General features: G+C 47.5%; 1 protein-coding gene across 1 annotated transcript; it reads right to left on the bottom strand.

The window, feature by feature from the left end:
* Nucleotides 1–8,465: 8,465 nt before the first annotated feature.
* On the bottom strand, nucleotides 8,466–18,493 carry LOC129356723 (PEX5-related protein-like). Its single transcript, XM_055026284.1, has 13 exons — nucleotides 18,217–18,493; nucleotides 14,904–15,000; nucleotides 14,534–14,746; nucleotides 13,857–13,971; nucleotides 12,228–12,300; nucleotides 11,840–11,938; nucleotides 10,499–10,621; nucleotides 9,980–10,132; nucleotides 9,847–9,914; nucleotides 9,566–9,775; nucleotides 9,272–9,437; nucleotides 9,026–9,183; nucleotides 8,466–8,951 (listed from the first exon to the last, which is right to left on the bottom strand). Exons 1-13 carry the CDS (start codon nucleotides 18,229–18,231, stop codon nucleotides 8,753–8,755), a joined length of 1,689 nt encoding a protein of 562 aa, XP_054882259.1. The 5' UTR covers nucleotides 18,232–18,493; the 3' UTR covers nucleotides 8,466–8,752.
* Nucleotides 18,494–19,040: the final 547 nt, after the last annotated feature.

Here is a 19,040-nt window from a genome sequence, read left to right as displayed (position 1 = left end):
ACCTGCTGGCGTCTCCATGGCGACTGCATGCAGCTGGTCTCATCTCGGCTCTGATTGGTTGGTGGAAATGAAACGATCTTTGATGGAAGTAAAATGATCAATAAACACTGAACTGATTATTGTCTTTAATGCAGATTAATAGGATTTATGTGACAAACACAATAAAAATGAATAAAACAGGATTAAAGTGCAACAGAGCTCAACATTAACACATTAAAAATCATAAAAACAATCAAAACAGCGCCCTCACCTGGACAAAGTGAAAATGTAAAGGAATAAGAAATGATAAAACTTTGCTTAATTATATTTTGGAAATTTGGCAACAGGGAACCAAACTTGTTTCCAAATATCTGTGTCCCTATGGAGAGATGGTTGACCTCTGACCTCCAGGTTCAGCTATGAGTTTCTGAAAAAGCTGGTTGTCACTGATTAAAACGACTCTAGATATGATAACATCTGAATACGGCGAGTCAGAAGGTAAAACACAGATCTGACACAGAGGAGAAACACTGAAGTGGATAAATAGTCTGAGTATTTCTGCATTTGACCTGCAGTTTAGGCTCCGCCCCCTTTGTTCTCACCTGAGCTTTTATTTTGGTGACTCAGTAAAATCTGACATGACTCTGCAGCTCATATGGACATTAATATTCAAGCATTAATAAGTATTGATTAAACTACGGAGGCCTCTGAGGGTCATGGGGAAAGTTTGGCTCAGATCTTGTCATGATTTGAGTTTTTCTGTTTATTGGGTGTCTCCATGTCTCCGTGTCTTCATGTCTCTGTGTCTCCATGTCTCCGTGTCATCATGTCTCTGTGTCTCCATGTATCCGTGTCTCCATGTCATCATGTCTCTGTGTCTCCATGTCTCCGTGTCTTCATGTCTCTGTGTCTCCATGTATCCGTGTCTCCATGTCATCATGTCTCTGTGTCTCCATGTCTCCGTGTCATCATGTCTCCATGTCTCCGTGTCTTCATGTATCCGTGTCTCCATGTCATCATGTCTCTGTGTCTCCATGTCTCCGTGTCATCATGTCTCCATGTCTCCGTGTCTTCATGTCTCTGTGTCTCCATGTCATCATGTCTCTGTGTCTCCATGTCATCATGTCTCTGTGTCTCCATGTCTCCGTGTCTTCATGTCTCTGTGTCTCCATGTCTCTGTGTCTCCATGTCATCATGTCTCTGTGTCTCCGTGTCTCCATGTCATCATGTCTCCATGTCTCTGTGTCTCCATGTCTCTGTGTCTCCATGTCATCATGTCTCTGTGTCTCCATGTCATCATGTCTCTGTGTCTCCATGTCTCTGTGTCTCCATGTCATCATGTCTCTGTGTCTCCGTGTCTCTGTGTCTCCATGTCATCTTGTCTCTGTGTCTCCGTGTCTCCATGTCATCATGTCTCTGTGTCTCCATGTCGTCCCGTCTCCATGTCTCTGTGTCTCCATGTCATCATGTCTCTGTGTCTCCGTGTCTCCATGTCATCATGTCTCCGTGTCTCCATGTCGTCCAGTCTCCATGTCTGTGTCTCCATGTCATCATGTCTCCGTGTCTCCATGTCATCATGTCTCTGTGTCTCCATGTCTCCATGTCATCATGTCTCTGTGTCTCCGTGTCTCCATGTCTGTGTCTCCATGTCATCATGTCTCCGTGTCTCCATGTCATCATGTCTCCATGTCTCCGTGTCTTCATGTCTCTGTGTCTCCATGTCATCATGTCTCTGTGTCTCCATGTCATCATGTCTCTGTGTCTCCATGTCTCCATGTCATCATGTCTCTGTGTCTCCATGTCTCCGTGTCTCCATGTCATCATGTCTCTGTGTCTCCATGTCTCCGTGTCTCCATGTCATCATGTCTCTGTGTCTCCATGTCTCCGTGTCATCATGTCTCCATGTCTCTGTGTCTCCATGTCTCTGTGTCTCCATGTCATCATGTCTCTGTGTCTCCATGTCATCATGTCTCTGTGTCTCCATGTCTCTGTGTCTCCATGTCATCATGTCTCTGTGTCTCCGTGTCTCTGTGTCTCCATGTCATCTTGTCTCTGTGTCTCCGTGTCTCCATGTCATCATGTCTCTGTGTCTCCATGTCGTCCCGTCTCCATGTCTCTGTGTCTCCATGTCATCATGTCTCTGTGTCTCCGTGTCTCCATGTCATCATGTCTCCGTGTCTCCATGTCGTCCAGTCTCCATGTCTGTGTCTCCATGTCATCATGTCTCCGTGTCTCCATGTCATCATGTCTCTGTGTCTCCATGTCTCCGTGTCTCCATGTCATCATGTCTCTGTGTCTCCGTGTCTCCATGTCTGTGTCTCCATGTCATCATGTCTCCGTGTCTCCATGTCATCATGTCTCCGTGTCTCCATGTCGTCCAGTCTCCATGTCTGTGTCTCCATGTCATCATGTCTCCGTGTCTCCATGTCATCATGTCTCCATGTCATCATGTCTCTGTGTCTCCATGTCATCATGTCTCCATGCCATCATGTCTCTGTGTCTCCATGTCATCATGTCTCCGTGTCTCCATGCCATCATGTCTCCATGTCGTCCCGTCTCCATGTCTCTGTGTCTCCATGTCATCATGTCTCTGTCTCCATGTCATCATGTCTCCATGTCATCATGTCTCTGTGTCTCCATGTCATCATGTCTCTGTGTCTCCATGTCTCCGTGTCTCCATGTCATCATGTCTCTGTGTCTCCATGTCTCCGTGTCTCCATGTCATCATGTCTCTGTGTCTCCATGTCATCATGTCTCCATGTCTCTGTGTCTCCATGTCATCATGTCTCTGTGTCTCCATGTCATCATGTCTCTGTGTCTCCATGTCTCTGTGTCTCCATGTCATCATGTCTCTGTGTCTCCATGTCTCTGTGTCTCCGTGTCTCCATGTCATCATGTCTCTGTGTCTCCATGTCGTCCCGTCTCCATGTCTCCGTGTCTCCATGTCTGTGTCTCCATGTCATCATGTCTCCGTGTCTCCATGTCGTCCAGTCTCCATGTCTGTGTCTCCATGTCATCATGTCTCCGTGTCTCCATGTCATCATGTCTCCATGTCATCATGTCTCTGTGTCTCCATGTCTCTGTGTCTCCATGTCATCATGTCTCTGTGTCTCCATGTCTCTGTGTCTCCATGTCATCTTGTCTCTGTGTCTCCGTGTCTCCATGTCATCATGTCTCTGTGTCTCCATGTCGTCCCGTCTCCATGTCTCTGTGTCTCCATGTCATCATGTCTCTGTGTCTCCATGTCATCATGTCTCTGTGTCTCCATGTCATCATCTCCGTGTCTCCACGTCATCATGTCTCTGTCTCCATGTCATCATGTCTCCATGCCATCATGTCTCTGTGTCTCCATGCCATCATGTCTCTGTGTCTCCATGTCATCATGTCTCCGTGTCTCCATGCCATCATGTCTCCATGTCGTCCCGTCTCCATGTCTCTGTGTCTCCATGTCATCATGTCTCTGTCTCCATGTCATCATGTCTCCGTGTCTCCATGTCATCATGTCTCCCTGTCTCCATGTCATCATGTCTCCGTGTCTCCATGTCATCATGTCTCCATGTCATCATGTCTCTGTCTCCATGCCATCATGTCTCTGTGTCTCCATGCCATCATGTCTCTGTGTCTCCATGCCATCATGTCTCCATGCCATCATGTCTCTGTGTCTCCATGTCATCATGTCTCTGTGTCTCCATGTCATCATGTCTCCATGCCATCATGTCTCTGTGTCTCCATGTCATCATGTCTCTGTGTCTCCATGTCGTCCCGTCTCCCCTGATTGCTCCCAGGTGTCCCGTGTATTTAACCCCACCTGTGTCCCAGTGTCTCTTCAGTCCAGCGTCTCCTTTGGTTTGTGTCCTGCTGTCCTGAGTGTTTGGATTTTTGGTTTGTTGAAATCTTCATGAAATCATTTTCCTTCTACATTCCTGGTTTCACGGCGTCTTCCTCACCTTCCACTGCGCATATTGTGACAGACCTACTTTGTGTCAAAGGACATTTCAAATTAAGAGCCTCGTTGAAAACATGTTTATTCTTAACTGATTAAAAATGGATTCAGTTACGTTTATATCTGTTAGTGGAAGGAAATCAGATGATTTATTTCCTGCAATAATAACTCAGAAATAGTCCAAATTTGGACATATTTTTTAGTTCTTTCCTTCTTGGAAAGTTTCTGTTTGTATTAGAGGTTTTATTTCTATCTTAAAGAAAAAGATATAAAGCTTCAGATATTTCACATTGAGATATTAACATGTATGGAAAAAGCTGGTGAAAGTTTTCCGGTCCTGAAGCGATCAGGACGTTACGTCCCCATGTCCCCCACAGGCCTCCGTACTGAAGAAGCCCTTCTTTGTCCTGATGCTGCGTCTGCGCTACAATCCGTTCAGGCTGGAGCTGCTGACAGGTCAGAGGTCACGGGGCGGAGCTCCAGCAGAAGGGTCTCCAGGTTTATAACCGAGAGGGTTTTGGCTGCAGCATGCGGAAAGGGGCGGGGACGGACCACTGTCAGTCTCAGACCTTATATGGAAATGGGACTATTGCATTCCGGAAATGAAGGGGGCGCTATTTTCACAATCACTAATACCTTAAAGAAGCGGGGTGAAGATGTGGATTGGAAGAAGTTTGAGAGGTTTCGCCACTGACGTTCGGAACGCTATTCATAATGGAACAAGAACAAAGTCAGCAAAAGGTATTTTCTACCTTATTAAAACTTTTTTCACATAGTAAATCAATTTCTAGATTAGGTTGAAAATATAATTGACAGCTGCAAACGAGTGAAATTCGTAGTTCGTACAGGGGAAGGCTAATTTTAGCATGTAGCATAGCTAATTATTTCCGTGCAGGGCACCAGTCGAAAAGTAGAAAAATGTATTTTATGCCCCATTTTTTTTAATTTTCATTATACAGATGCTTTTATCAATTTGCAACATTGGGATCGGACAGAAAATTGTTCCCGTACTGTCTGAAGACAAATACCGCTGTCCCCTTTGCTCATACAGTGCGGAGGAGTCTTAAAGGTACAGAACCACATAGCAACAACTGCTATGGTTCAGCATAACGGTATGTAAAACTACACTTATGAATGTTTATTTTACATTCTTATCAGTTTTCTAGTGTTTTTATTTTATTTTTAAAGGTTAATATTTTTTAAATATGTTTTTGTACACCAATGTTACATTTCCTGAAAGTCTAATATTTTTTTTAGAAGCTAACAGCTTTTTTTATAAGCTAACAGCTTTTTTTAGAAGCTAAAAGCTTTTTTTATAAGCTAGCAGCTTTTTTATAAGCTAACAGCTTTTTTTTATAAGCTAACAGCTTTTTTTTTATAAGCTAAAAGCTTTTTTTATAAGCTAACAGCTTTTTTTTATAAGCTAAAAGCTTTTTTTATAAGCTAACAGCTTTTTTTTATAAGCTAACAGCTTTTTTTTATAAGCTAACAGCTTTTTTTATAAGCTAACAGCTTTTTTTTTTTATAAGCTAACATCTTTTTTTAGAAGCTAACAGCTTTTTTTAGAAGCTAACAGCTTTTTTTAGAAGCTAACAGCTGCCATCATAAGTGGGTGTAGAACCAGAGATGATACTGTAATGATGAGCAGCACTACAATGTATTTTTAGTAACTGTGCAGCAAACTACACATTTAAAAGTAACAAAGTATTTTGTGAAATGGCTATTATTAAGTACTGTTTTACTGATTATAATATTACCCATTTATTTCAGCAGACATTAATAAAAATGAAGTTATGTGCACTGTTAGGTATTTTAGTACAAGACAACAAATTAAGGGTTAGAAGAAACCTAACATAAACAACATTTATCAGTGTATCGTGTTTTAATTCTTTTATGGATTAAAATGTGATCTTCATTCAGTTAAGTTACTTGCATTATGTTGCATATCAACAAATTAACTCAAGAGTATAACATTTGGAAAAATGGTCCTAATTATTTTTTTATCAAAGTTACAGAGTAATTGAGTAAATCTGATTAGTTAATCTTGGCTGTTCATTTTGTGCAGAACATATATTTGTTATCTGGAAGCCATTGTGACTTCTAGAATTAATTGTTAAATCCTACAAAACAGTAACAACAATGTTAAAGAATCTGCAGTGATTAATTCAAACATGCCTTTTGTTCTACCAATCATTTGTATATTTCCTGGTGTGTAATAACCTTTTTCTTTTATCTTAGTAGCTATTAGGCTGAGTCCTCGCTCTGTTCTGAGTGAGAATGAATCACATCTTGTTTAAACATATCTGCAATGTATATAGATGTTTTTTAATTTTATTCATTTCTTTTTTTAAGATTCATTTATAATCATGTCATAGCCATTCTTCCAGTATAAGTCCTGCAATGCACCTGTTTTTTTTAATTATTATTATTTTCAGATGCCTTTGATTGCACTGGAAGCTGTTCTCCAGGAGGTGATACTGGCACATGGAGACACATCTTCCCTCACCTTGGCATTGACCTGCAAGTGCTTAGAAGCCATTGTGTCTGACCCAGTATTCAGGAAGAAGACTCACTTTGCTTGGCTAGATGGTAAGGACCTTTGACTTTTTCACCTAAAACATGTGAAATTAGATTTCAACTACATAAAATCAGTTTTTCATCAACAGGTGAGATCAGCTGGGTGACATTTTCAGACTCATGCAAGGCAGAAAACAGGATTCCTTTTGCGGTTGTAAGATGTTCTTCCTGCAACCGGCAACATAAAGACTGTGTGGGCTTCACTGGACATGGAAGATGAGGAGAGTTCCCTCGTTACTACTCTGATGGCACATCTGGACACTGCCCTGAATGCCAGTACTGAATGCTAGGACAATATTAGTTGTTTTCTGTAGTCTTTCACACATTTCAGTTGTCACACATTAGTTTTAGATCATTTATGCTGAAGCATATTTGCCTTTTGACTTGTTCAGTCATTCGTTTTCATGTGTTATTTCAATATTATGTACATTTTTGAATGTTCCTTTTGTTGTAGCTCAGTTGATTTACATTATTTAGTTTTTAAAGAAATGATGTTATATTGTGGCTGCATTTTGTTGGAGAGAGTAGAACCAATAAAGTAGTTGCAAATATATTGTAACAGTGTTGTTTAGCAATTGGATCACCTTGTTTTAAAAATTTGTAATACATGCTAAGTTAATAACTTGCAATATTTTATATGTGTAAATGCAATGTTTCCTATACTTTTTAAACAATGACTGGAATCATTACAAATGTTCTTTACAAACCTGACATACGGCTAAGTTTGTTTAACAGTCAGAATCAACTGTTGTTTTATAATAAAGCAAGAACAAACAGAAACATTGTTTAGTTACAGAGTCATAATCCAAACATAAGACTAAAGGTGAGCTGAGTGAAGGTGGAGACCAGGTGGAGGTGATGGAGGCTCAGGTGAGGAGCAGTTGCACATCAAGCCGGAGTTTGTGAAGGACGGAGGAGATGAGACCGGCGCCGTGATCAGAGGAGACGGTTACAATTTACACATAGATTTAATTTATGTATCCAGTGAATTTATTCAAAAAGGTTTTCATAGAGAAAAAACCCAACAGCGAGTCATTCTCTCTGGCAGTTACCAGCGTAGTGTCTACTGCCAGGGTCCGAAGATTATTTCTTATCAAATGAACTTTCTAAAACCTGCTTTCTGTGAGTCTTTCCAGGTTGAAGCTACATTTAAAGTTTTAAATGAATCACTTTGGGTTTTGCAACAATTGCATATTTAAGGTCTTTGGGGAGCAGTTTATGAATCAATTGCAATTGGTAGAATTGATTTTGAATTTCTAAACAGAATAGTGGGACACCAATCAGTTTAGACATTATGGTAAACAATGATAATAGTCGAGCTTGTTAGAAGTTCTAAAGTCATTTGTTTGTAAATTATATTCACAATGTGAATAATAAGAAAAATACTTGGCAAATAACAGAACAAAAGTGTTCTGTGAATGGATGGACCAAGTTGGCAAAAACTGTTGACTAAATGTTTTACTGACCAAACCTCTTTTCCATTTAGTCCTTATTAAATAAGGCAAAGGATATTATATTTTTAGATTTTAACTTATTTATTTTAAGAGTACCATTCACAACATCAAAATCTATTATTTGAACTTCAACACCAGCAAGTATTTGTTTATCTGTTTTCTGCGTGGACTGGCGATCTGTCCAGGGTCCCTACAGCAGCTCTCATCACCCACTGCACGGATAACCTGAGAGTAAAATCATTGATGGATTGATAAATGTGTTCTTAATGTAGTGTACATTTGTCTCTAAAATGTTAATTTATGTTTTATGACTTTTGTTTGGGAAAGTTAGGGTGTAAGGATAGATAAATACATCTCCATAATGATTCCTTATTATTGCTTATTTTATGTTTGTTACTGATATAATTTAACATCCAAAACAAAGATTTAATAAAGATTTAAAAATAAAAAAGGGACATACGTGACGTAACACGTGGTATGTCATTTCCTTACTGTTTAATTTGTAGTTAATTGTAATTAATTTTAAATTTTAAAAGTGTTATTGGGTGTTTTTAAAGGCGTTGTCAAATAAAATGCGTTTATTATAATTATTAAAACACGACTGGTACAGGAAAAATGGTGTCACTAGCGCCCCCTTCATTTCCGGAATGCAATAGTCCCATTTCCATATAAGGTCTGAGACTGACAGTGGTCCGTCCCCGCCCCTTTCCGCAGGCTGCAGCCAGGTGTACTTGGGTTAAAGGGTTGTGTTTCAGGTGCAGCAGCGTTCTCTTCCTCTTCCTGTGCCCTCTGACCCCGTTCACAGGTCTCCGCCCTCCAGGGTTCTGGTCAGCAGGTCCAGGTCCCCCAGGCTGGCGGCCCGGTCCAGCTCGGGGTCGTCCATCATGGAGACGGCGATCCGCAGCGCAGCCCAGATGTTGGTGGACATCTGCAGCTGGCTGCGACGCTGGCTGCACCTCTGCTGGTTCAGAGCTGTGATGAAGTTACTGACAGCCTCCCTGCAGAACCAGAACCACAACCGGGTCATAAACAAGCTGTGGTCCCAGTAAGCGGGCTGCCGGGCCGGCGGTACCTGAGCGCGCCCAGGTTGATGCAGCTGATGCCCAGGTTGTATCGGGAGCGGATGAAGCCGGGCCGCAGCTCCAGCGCGCGGCTGTACGCCTCCACCGCCTCGGCGCTGCGGCTGCCGTTAGCCAGCGTCGCTCCCAGCCGGTTCCACAGCAGGTAGTCCTGAAGACAGACACAGGAAGTGAGGTCAACATGACATCAGCCTGCTGGGGCCCCACCAGAATCAGAACCGGCAGCGGTCTGATGTTACCTGCGGTCTGACGGACAGCGCGGCGCTGAACGCCTCCACCGCCCGATCAAACTCTGAGCTCAGGTTGTACAGAACTCCAAGTCCGGTCTGCAGGTCCGGATCCACGTTATCCACGTTCAGCTGCGCCGCTTCCTGGAAGAGCAGCAGAACTTCCTGCAGCGCCGAGCTGGAAGAAAAACATTGGTTTTATTCACACAGCGCCACCTGCTGCTTGCATTCGGAGTAACTTTTGACCCCGGCCAACCGGACTCCTCCAGGCCGTCACGCTGACATCCTGCTCAGGTGTTTCGTTACCTCGCAGGTGCGGAGCAGCCGGGGCCCCTGCGTGGTGTGGCTGGGGAACCCTGTAGCGGACTCCAGCTCTGCACCAGGTGTCGATATCTGTGGTTGTGGCCGATCCAGCGGCGCAGAGCGTCGCAGGCCTCCGGCACCTGGCTGCTGTTGGTGAGGCTGGCCGCGAGCGCCATGAGGGCCGGCAGGTTGTTGGGGCGGAGCTCCAGACACCTGCAACAGGTGAGCAGGCAGAGACCTTTGTCAGAGCTGAACAGATCAGGTAGACAAGAAGCTGGTCTGACCTCTGCAGCGAGGCGATGGCGGCCTGTTCGTTCTCATTCTCAGCCTGAGTCCCCAGCATCTGCCACGCCTGCAACAGGAAATGGTCACCGGTGAGCGTCGATGGTCAGAGACTGGACCGCGACAGAACCCAACTAACGGGTCACCTCGGTCACTGGGGTCCTGCAAGATGGCGGCCTCCAGCAGCAGGACGGCGGCGTTCAGGTCTCCCTCTCCTGCTTTCTCCTGACCCTCAGCGAAGGCGTTGGGCCAGTCAAGGTACGGGTTGGTGGCGCTGAAGAAGTAACCCTGCAGAACCACAGAGGTCAACAGGAAGTACCGCCCTGCAGAACCACAGAGGTCAACAGGAAGTACCGCCCTGCAGAACCACAGAGGTCAACAGGAAGTACCGCCTTGTGGGGGTACTTCCTGTATGACCCCATCAAAACCAGCCTCTGTCCTCCTGATGTTGCAAAATGAAAGTTTTATTGTGAAACATTTGCAGGATGTTGGCATGGTGACGTAACCCTGAGCCACAGGGGATTAGGGGATTAGAGCCGCTGGCCTTCTGGATGAAAGCTGCTGCATTAAAGCTGCAGATTAACTCTAGATCACAGCAGTGATGCATGCTGGGAAGCTGCAGGAGCAAACAAGGTGACATCATCAGGGCGTTACCTTCTCCACAGGTGAGACGGGGGGCGGGGCCGGCTTCTGCTGGCTCTCCGCCTCCTCCAGCCAGTTCCTGCGAGCAAGCTCCTCCCACTCCGCCTGCATCTTGTCCCAGAACTCTGTGTCCGACTGCAACAGAACCCGACCAGAACCAGATCAGTACCAGACCAGAACCCGATTCAAACCAGACAAGAAGCCGATCAGAACCCAATCAGAACCCTGCCGGTCGTCTCCTCATGCAAAACATTACAGTGAGCCGGTTCCTCCAAGCGGCTGAACTGCGCCACCCTGTGGTCACACTGGTCCCTGCAGGACCCTGGTTCAATATAAGGGGTCTCCGCCCCAGTCCTCAGGGCTCCTGTCCTCCATGAGACGTTTCCCTGCAGGAGGACATGATGTCATCACTGGAGTTGCGGGCCCTGAGCACCAGGGTGGGAGACCCCTCAGGTCTGAGCTCAGACCTCTGACCGACCTTCTCGGATCAGAACCAACAGAACCGCCGACTCAGCAGATGGGGATCTGATCTTCTCCAATTTCAGTCAGGAGGAAACTGAGAACAGGAAGGTTTGGTCAATCCGGTCAGAACCCGACACCTCCCTCTTTCACCGATCTGTTTCTCTGGGTTCAAGGTTTGCTGATGCCTCACCGGATACCCTGGGAACAGTCAGAACCTAGTCAGGTCCAAATCAGGTTCTGGCCCAACAGGAAACCATTAGCAGGAAGTTCTGGTTCCAGCAAAGCTCCAGCTGACCAATCAAGAGCTTTGAGCCAGAGCAGTGCTGTGATTGGTCCACTGAGGCATCTCTACCTCTCCTCCTCACCAGAACCGCAACAGAACCAGAACCAGGCACAGGTCTCAGAACCTCATCAGAATAATGGACTCTACCGGACCAGAACCTGGAGGTGCAGATATCGGCCTCCAGGTGGCGCTGTGGTTCTGGTCCGGTTCTAGAATGATAACCCACAAGTTCTGGTTCTGATCTGAGCTCTGCCTGTCCATCTGCTGAGAGGAAGTTGCTGGAGGGACACTTCCTTTCACAGGTCAAGAACAGACAGGTCGTTCGGGGGCAGACAGGTCATTCGGGGGCAGAGGGGTCGTTCGGGGGCAGACAGGTCATTCGGGGGCAGACGGGTCGTTCGGGGGCAGACGGGTCGTTCGGGGGCAGAGGGGTCATTCGGGGGCAGACGGGTCGTTCGGGGGCAGACGGGTCGTTCGGGGGCAGAGGGGTCATTCGGGGGCAGACGGGTCATTCGGGGGCAGACGGGTCGTTCGGGGGCAGAGGGGTCATTCGGGGGCAGACGGGTCGTTCGGGGCAGATGGGTCAGCTCACACAGCAGGTGAGTTACCTCTACAGCCGCCTTTGCGCGGACGAACTCGTCCTCCAGGGACTCGTTCTTGGCCAGCAGAGAGCGAGTCCGTCTGCGGAGTCTGGACACGCTGCTGTCCTGCAAGAGACGGAGACAGAGGTTGTCCAGCAGCTGACCAGTCAAAGTAAACACACAGTCTGCTGGTCTCAGGTGTTGCTGGGACACCCACCGGGTGACCATGGCAACAGGACGCCCCTAGCATGTAGTGATTGGGGTGATGTCAATGGATGGATGCTGGACAGACCGATGATTGGATAATGTCAGCCAATCGTGGAACCCACAATTGTTCAGCTGGTACCGGCCTGGTACCAAGCTAACCCGGTACTGAGTCAGCCCCGGTTCCTGTGGAGAATCTAGTGGCACTGACCTGGTTCAGAGATATAAAGTCCAGATTGTCCAAGCTGCTCTTCATCAGAGCATCTGTCCTAAACTCTGCAGACCTGGAGACACACAGACAACCTTCAATCCACATGGCTGCAGGGAAAAACAGGAAGATCAAGCAAAACATTTATGTTAGCGTTAGCAACATAACGTTTACCGTCATGTTAGCGTTAGCAACATAATGTTTACCGTCATGTTAGCGTTAGCAACATAAACGTTTACCGTCATGTTAGCGTTAGCAACATAATGTTTACCGTCATGTTAGCGTTAGCTACATAACGTTTACCGTCATGTTAGCGTTAGCTACACAGAACATTTACTGAAATGTTAGCATTAGCTACACAGAACGTTTCCCGTCATGTTAGCGTCAGCTACACAGAACATTTACCGAAATGTTAGCATTAGCTACACAGAACGTTTCCCGTCATGTTAGCGTCAGCTACACAGAACATTTACCGAAATGTTAGCATTAGCTACACATAACGTTTCCCGTCATGTTAGCGTTAGCTACACAGAACATTTACCGAAATGTTAGCATTAGCTACACAGAACGTTTCTCGTCATGTTAGCGTCAGCTACACAGAACATTTACCGAAATGTTAGCATTAGCTACACATAAACGTTTCCCGTCATGTTAGCGTTAGCTACACAGAACATTTACCGAAATGTTAGCATTAGCTACACAGAACGTTTCTCGTCATGTTAGCGTCAGCTACACAGAACATTTACCGAAATGTTAGCATTAGCTACACATAACGTTTCCCGTCATGTTAGCGTTAGCTACACAGAACATTTACCGAAATGTTAGCATTAGCTACACAGAACGTTTACTAAAATGCTAGCGTTAGCTACACAAAACGTTTCCCGTCATGTTAGCGTTAGCTACAGAGAACCTTTTCCCTCATGTTAGCTGTAGCAACACTGTTGATGCTAGAAAACAGCAGAAACACAAAGGAACAGCATGGAGCTGACAGAAAACATGTTAGCTGAAATTATTCCGATTACTTCTTCTCTAGAACCTCTTTGCAGGTCTCTATTGATGAAAGCAGCTCAGCGTTGGCAGTCCCCATAGTTACTGCCTCCCGCAGGCTGCCGCAGGAACTACAGGTTGGCTCTACTGCCCCCCGCAGGCTGCCGCAGGAACTACAGGTTGGCTCTACTGCCCCCCGCAGGCTGCCGCAGGAACTACAGGTTGGCTCTACTGCCCCCCGCAGGCTGCCGCAGGAACTACAGGTTGGCTCTACTACCCCCCGCAGGCTGCCGCAGGAACTACAGGTTGGATCTACTGCCCCCCGCAGGCTGCTGCTGGAACTACCGGTTGGCTCTACTGCCCCCCGCAGGCTGCCGCTGGAACTACAGGTTGGCTCTACTGCCCCCCGCAGGCTGCTGCTGGAACTACAGGTTGGCTCTACTGCCCCCCGCAGGCTGCTGCTGGAACTACCGGTTGGCTCTACTGCCCCGCAGGCTGCTGCTGGAATTAACAAGCTTCCTGTAAATAAATCTGAGGATCATCAGCAGAGTGGAATATCTGAGTCTGAGCTGTAAGAAAACCGGACCGAACCAGAACCCAGACAAGAACCGGCCGGACGGGTCTGGCTTGAGGCGGGTCCATTACCATAGCAACTCGCTGGAGGAGTGGTGGGAGGAGCATCTGGCCCGGCAGCGTCTGCGCCGTCCCCCGTCTTCCAGGTCCAACTCGCCCCACTTGTCCAGAGGAGAGGACAGGCTGACTGGAAACACAAGCAGAGAGAACTGATCCTGACCTCTGACCTCACCGTGATCCGTGAGCTAAAACAGGAAGTTCTCATCAAAGTAAAAGCTCAGATTAAGGCGTCGTCATGACGACCGGCTGACCTCAAAGCTTTTAACCAAAGAAGCTGCTGAGTCTGGACAGAACCAGAACCAGAACCAGAACCTCCAGCTGAGTCTGGACAGAACCAGAACCAGAACCAGAACCTCCAGCTGAGTCTGGACAGAACCAGAACCAGAACCAGAACCTCCAGCTGAGTCTGGACAGAACCAGAACCAGAACCAGAACCTCCAGCTGAGTCTGGACAGAACCAGAACCAGAACCAGAACCTCCAGCTGAGTCTGGACAGAACCAGAACCAGAACCAGAACCTCCAGCTGAGTCTGGACAGAACCAGTTCCAGAACCTCCATGATGCTCTCTGCAGAACCTCTGAGGTCCATCAGAACCAGAACTCCTGGGTTCTCATGGACTGCAGAGGGAACCCGTCTGCTATTGGGAGCTGAACCAGAACTGGTTTGGACCCGGTACCGGCCTATCTTACCCGAGTCCAGGGACGTCCTGTCGGGGGTTCCGGGTCCGGCAGGCCGGCGCTTCAGCTGGAGTGGGACCAGCTCCGTCTCCTCAGTTCTGGTTCTAGTTCTGTGCCTGGGGCTCCTGGAGCCAACCGTCCTCCTCACTGGACTCTCGGTGACCCGGTGGTACCGGGTCTCTGCCGGGTCGCTCAGGTCCACCAGGTCCAGAGCCGTGGATAGAACTGGAGCAAGACAGACAGGTCACCGGGTCAGAACTGGGTCAGAACAGAACCAGGTCAGTGCTGCTCTGGTCCAGTTCTGGTCTTACAGGGAAACATGATCCGGCCTGACCCACAGCAGGTCAGAGGTCATTAGCAAAGCGGTTCCTGCTGACTGTACCTGCGGGGTTGGAGGTCGGGGGTCGTCCGGAGGCGGCCTCGCTGCGGCTCTCTGCCAGGAAGTCATCGATGGAGGGGCTCAGCAGGGGGCGGCTCTCCTGCAGCAGGCAAACAGAGCGCTCAGCTCGACCTCTGACCTTCAGCGAGTTCAGACTCACTGCAGCCTGAACTGAATTTGATTAGACACACCTCCTGAATCAATGTGACCTGAGTCTGAGCCACCAGGTGGCGCTCTGACCCTCAGTGATTTGCCCAAACAAGAAAGTGCTGCCATGGCAACCATAAGGAGCCCTGGCACATTAGCGTCCATGTTTACTCCCACTGAGCATGCTCAGTAGGCGACATCACAGCGCCCTCTGCAGCAGGGACAGCAGATCACAACCATCAGAAAAGAAACAAAAAAAGAAGTCAATTCTGTAGAGGGAACGTAGCCTTGGTCTGGTCCTGGTTCTGGTTCTGGTTCTGGTTCTGGTCCTGGTCCTGGTCCTGGTTCTGGTTCTGGTCCTGGTCCTGGTTCTGGTCCTGGTCCTGGTCCTGGTCCTGGTTCTGGTCCTGGTCCTGGTCCTGGTCCTGGTTCTGGTCCTGGTCCTGGTCCTGGTTCTGGTTCTGGTCCTGGTCCTGGTCCTGGTCCTGGTTCTGGTCCTGGTTCTGGTCCTGGTCCTGGTCCTGGTCCTGGTCCTGGTTCTGGTCCTGGTCCTGGTCCTGGTCCTGGTTCTGGTCCTGGTTCTGGTTCTGGTCCTGGTCCTGGTCCTGGTCCTGGCTGGACTTTAACAGGTAGTCTTGACATCATCCTTCAGCGGACAAACGATTTTGGGAACAACAGAAGGAAGCTTCAGGAGGAAGAGGAGCAGCTGGGACTCTGCAGAGTGATGAAGAGTGTTTAACGTTTTCTCACTGTTTCAGGATCGACTGCCTATGAAGTCGGTGGCTGTGTGTGTGTGTGTGTGTGTGTGTGTGGTGTGTGTGTGTGTGTGTGTGTGTGTGTGTGTGTGTGTGTGTGTGTGTGTGTGTGTGTGTGTGTGTGTCTACTGCAGCAGCATATTAACTTTGAGTCCTCTGGGGATCAGATGCTCCTCTTCGCTTCAGACCCGGTTCTGCTGATCAGACCCGGTTCTGCTGATCAGACCTCTGACTCCTTCTGGTTCTGGACGCAGGCCCAGGTCTGAAACTTCTGATCATCTGAATCCATTGATCGGTTATGGATACGATTGTCTGATCAGCAGAACTGATTGGTTCTTCAGTTTCTGTTGCAGATTCTCTGTTTGGTGAAAGATTGTTTGTTCAGCAGAACGGCCGTTTATTTTTAGACCAACACACACACACACACACACACACACACACACACACACACACACACACACACACACACACACACACACACACACACTGCCCCGGTCACCCTGACTGTAACTACAGGAGCCTGCAGAGGACACACCATCTGCTGGAGAGGAACAAGAACCTCAGGGTTCCTCCCTCTGCTGCAGAGTCAGAAGTCATCATATCCACCTCAGGAGGTCAAAGGTCATCCCCTTTTGCTCCGCGCACATTCAGTGGAAGGACAGTCATCATCATCACTGTTCATGTCAGGCTGCAGACTCCTGGCGCGAGTTCTGACTGACAGGCTCAAACTTCCTGATGTCCAGGCACAGTCACACCTGATCATGATCAGATCTATGATGGAATTTTCCTGCTATAATTTGAGCACAAATTTCATTTTGAAAGCAGAACTTAATGTCATTCTCCTCAAAACCTGCAACGCTTGTACTCAAAACTTCTCCTCGCAGTCACACTCTACTCAGACTCTGCTTGCTTACGAAACATGAAACTGCCTTTTGGTACACTCACCTGGCAACCTCTCAGCCAATAGGATGGAAGTGTTGTGCTGGATGGGTTTGTTCCCTTCTCGCATGTGAGCCTGTGTGGCTGCTATCAATTGTAGCAACCTGCACCACCCACTGGATATAGGGAGACGGGTGGGTAAACAAAATCCTGCATAAGATCAGTAGCTATTAATGATCAGTAGTTGTTAGCGATCAGTAGTTGTTAGCGATCAGTAGTTGTTAGCGATCAGTAGCACACTGCTGGCAGATCTTTAGTATAAGGGAACAGAAAGCTGACATTGTTTCTCCCTACATCCGGTGGGTGGCACGGGTTGCTATAATCGATAGCAGGCTCACCTGCTAGAAGGAAACAAACACACCCAGTGCAACACATTCTATTGGGTTGCCAGGCGATTGTCCCAAATGGCATTTCCAAAAGCAAGCAGAGACTAAGTGTGATCGCAAAGAGAAATTTGGAGAAGATAGACATAAAGTCCTGCTTTCAAAATGAAAATGTGTGCACTTGGATTATGGCAGGAAAATTCCATATTGATCCAGATATTGTGTCTGCCAGACTGCGGTCAGGCTGGAAAGCTCGTCCTCTTCCTGTTTGTCTCCTTCCTGTTTGCTTCCAGTGTATTTTCCTGTCACAGACGTTGGCGCTCTGATTGGTCTTCCTCAGTGGAACGATGACACCTGAACTCCTGATCAGTCAAATCAGAAAAAGATTGGTCAGAGAAAAGGATCTGACAGGATCTGATGGAGTTCTTTACTCATTCCCTGAGGGAACCAGAACCGGAACAAGGACCAGGGCCCATCTGGAAAAGATGGTAGACTACAGGAGGAAACCAGAAATCAGCAGGAAGTTGGACTGCAACGTTCAAGGAACAGAAGCAGTGTCGCGGAGCGGGTGGTGAAACGTTCCCACAGCGCCCCTGAACGTTCCCACAGCGCTCCTGAACGTTCCCACAGCGCTCCTGAACGCTGCAGTCTGATGTTAGGAATCACAAGGGAGAATTTACTTTCATTTTTGGGAATATTGTTGTTTCTCAGATAGAGTTCTTCAGGTCCGGTCCGGTTCCACTAAACCCAAACATGAAGAACTGACGGAAAGTTCTGATCAGATTCCTGACAAACGAAAATCAGGACTGGAAAATTCTACTTCCTGTAGAACCAAGCAGGACACTGCTATCGGGTTTGGTTCTGGTTCTTCTTGGTTCTGGTTCTGTTTGGTTTTGGTTCTTCTTGGTTCTGGTTTTGTTTGGTTCTGGTTCCGATCAGAACAAACTCAGTTTCTTCAGAACCGGGTCAGAACCACATTTACATAGTTTAAGGAACCAAGAATCAAATAAATTATGGTTCTTCTCTTGGACTCGTTTCTCTAGGACCCAGTAGAAACCTTGAGTATCGGAACCGGAGGAACTTTCCTGGCCGGGTTCCGAACAGAACCATCGCTCTCTCTGGGTTCTGCTAGAGTTCTGTTGGGCCGCTCACCTGGACTTGGTACATGGTTCTGTCTGCAGCCGCCAGCGGTCCACTTTAACACGGTTCTGCTGCCCCGAACCGCCGCCTGTCCGACCCGAACCTCCCTGACTTCTGGAGAGGAATGATGCCGTCTTCAATTCCGTTCCGGTCCCGGTCCCGGTCCCGGTCCGCTCACCGCGCTGGTCCCGGTCCCACCGTGGTGTCGCTGTGTTCCAGTTCCAGTTCTTGGTTCGGTTCGGCTCCGCGGCGGCTCTGGGCTCCTCGGTGTCCGAACTTCTTGTCGCTCCGCTCAGCTGGAGGCGGAGATGAAATAAACCGAGCGGAGCCGAACTTGGCCGAGCAGTTCCGAGGGCTGTTGATCCAACTTCCCTGGAGATTTTCATAATAAAAGCCTCTCGAGGAGCAGCTGATCCTGGTTCTGGTCCACAGTAGAGGTGGATTCTCCGGGTTTGGGTCAACGGTTCTGGTGACAGGTTCTGGTCCGAATGAGGAGAACCACCGAGAGTAACATGTCGATGTTCTGGTTTCTGGTTCCGAACAGATCCAGAGACCTGAACATGGTTTGGTTTTCGCCGAACGGAACCGAGGTTCTGTTGCCGGGATGTTCTTCTCATGTCAGTCAAATATGAATGAAAACTATCTGGACCTTGAACAGGCTCGTGCAGAGGGGGGGGCAGAGGGGCTTGAGCCCCCTGGCTTTTATCCGTGATGTTTTTATTTATTAGTTTTTATTTATATGTACGTCAGAAGGCCTGCTTACGCCCCTCAGCAATAACATTTAGCTAAATATAAAAGAGCTAAATTTATATTTAGCTCATTTATATCAAGATGGT

Source organism: Poeciliopsis prolifica, unplaced genomic scaffold (genome assembly GCF_027474105.1).
Source record: "Poeciliopsis prolifica strain line A6 unplaced genomic scaffold, Auburn_PproV2 SCAFFOLD188, whole genome shotgun sequence".
In the NCBI taxonomy this organism is placed as follows: Eukaryota; Metazoa; Chordata; class Actinopteri; order Cyprinodontiformes; family Poeciliidae; genus Poeciliopsis; species Poeciliopsis prolifica.
This window is presented reverse-complemented; position numbering and strand designations above follow the sequence as displayed.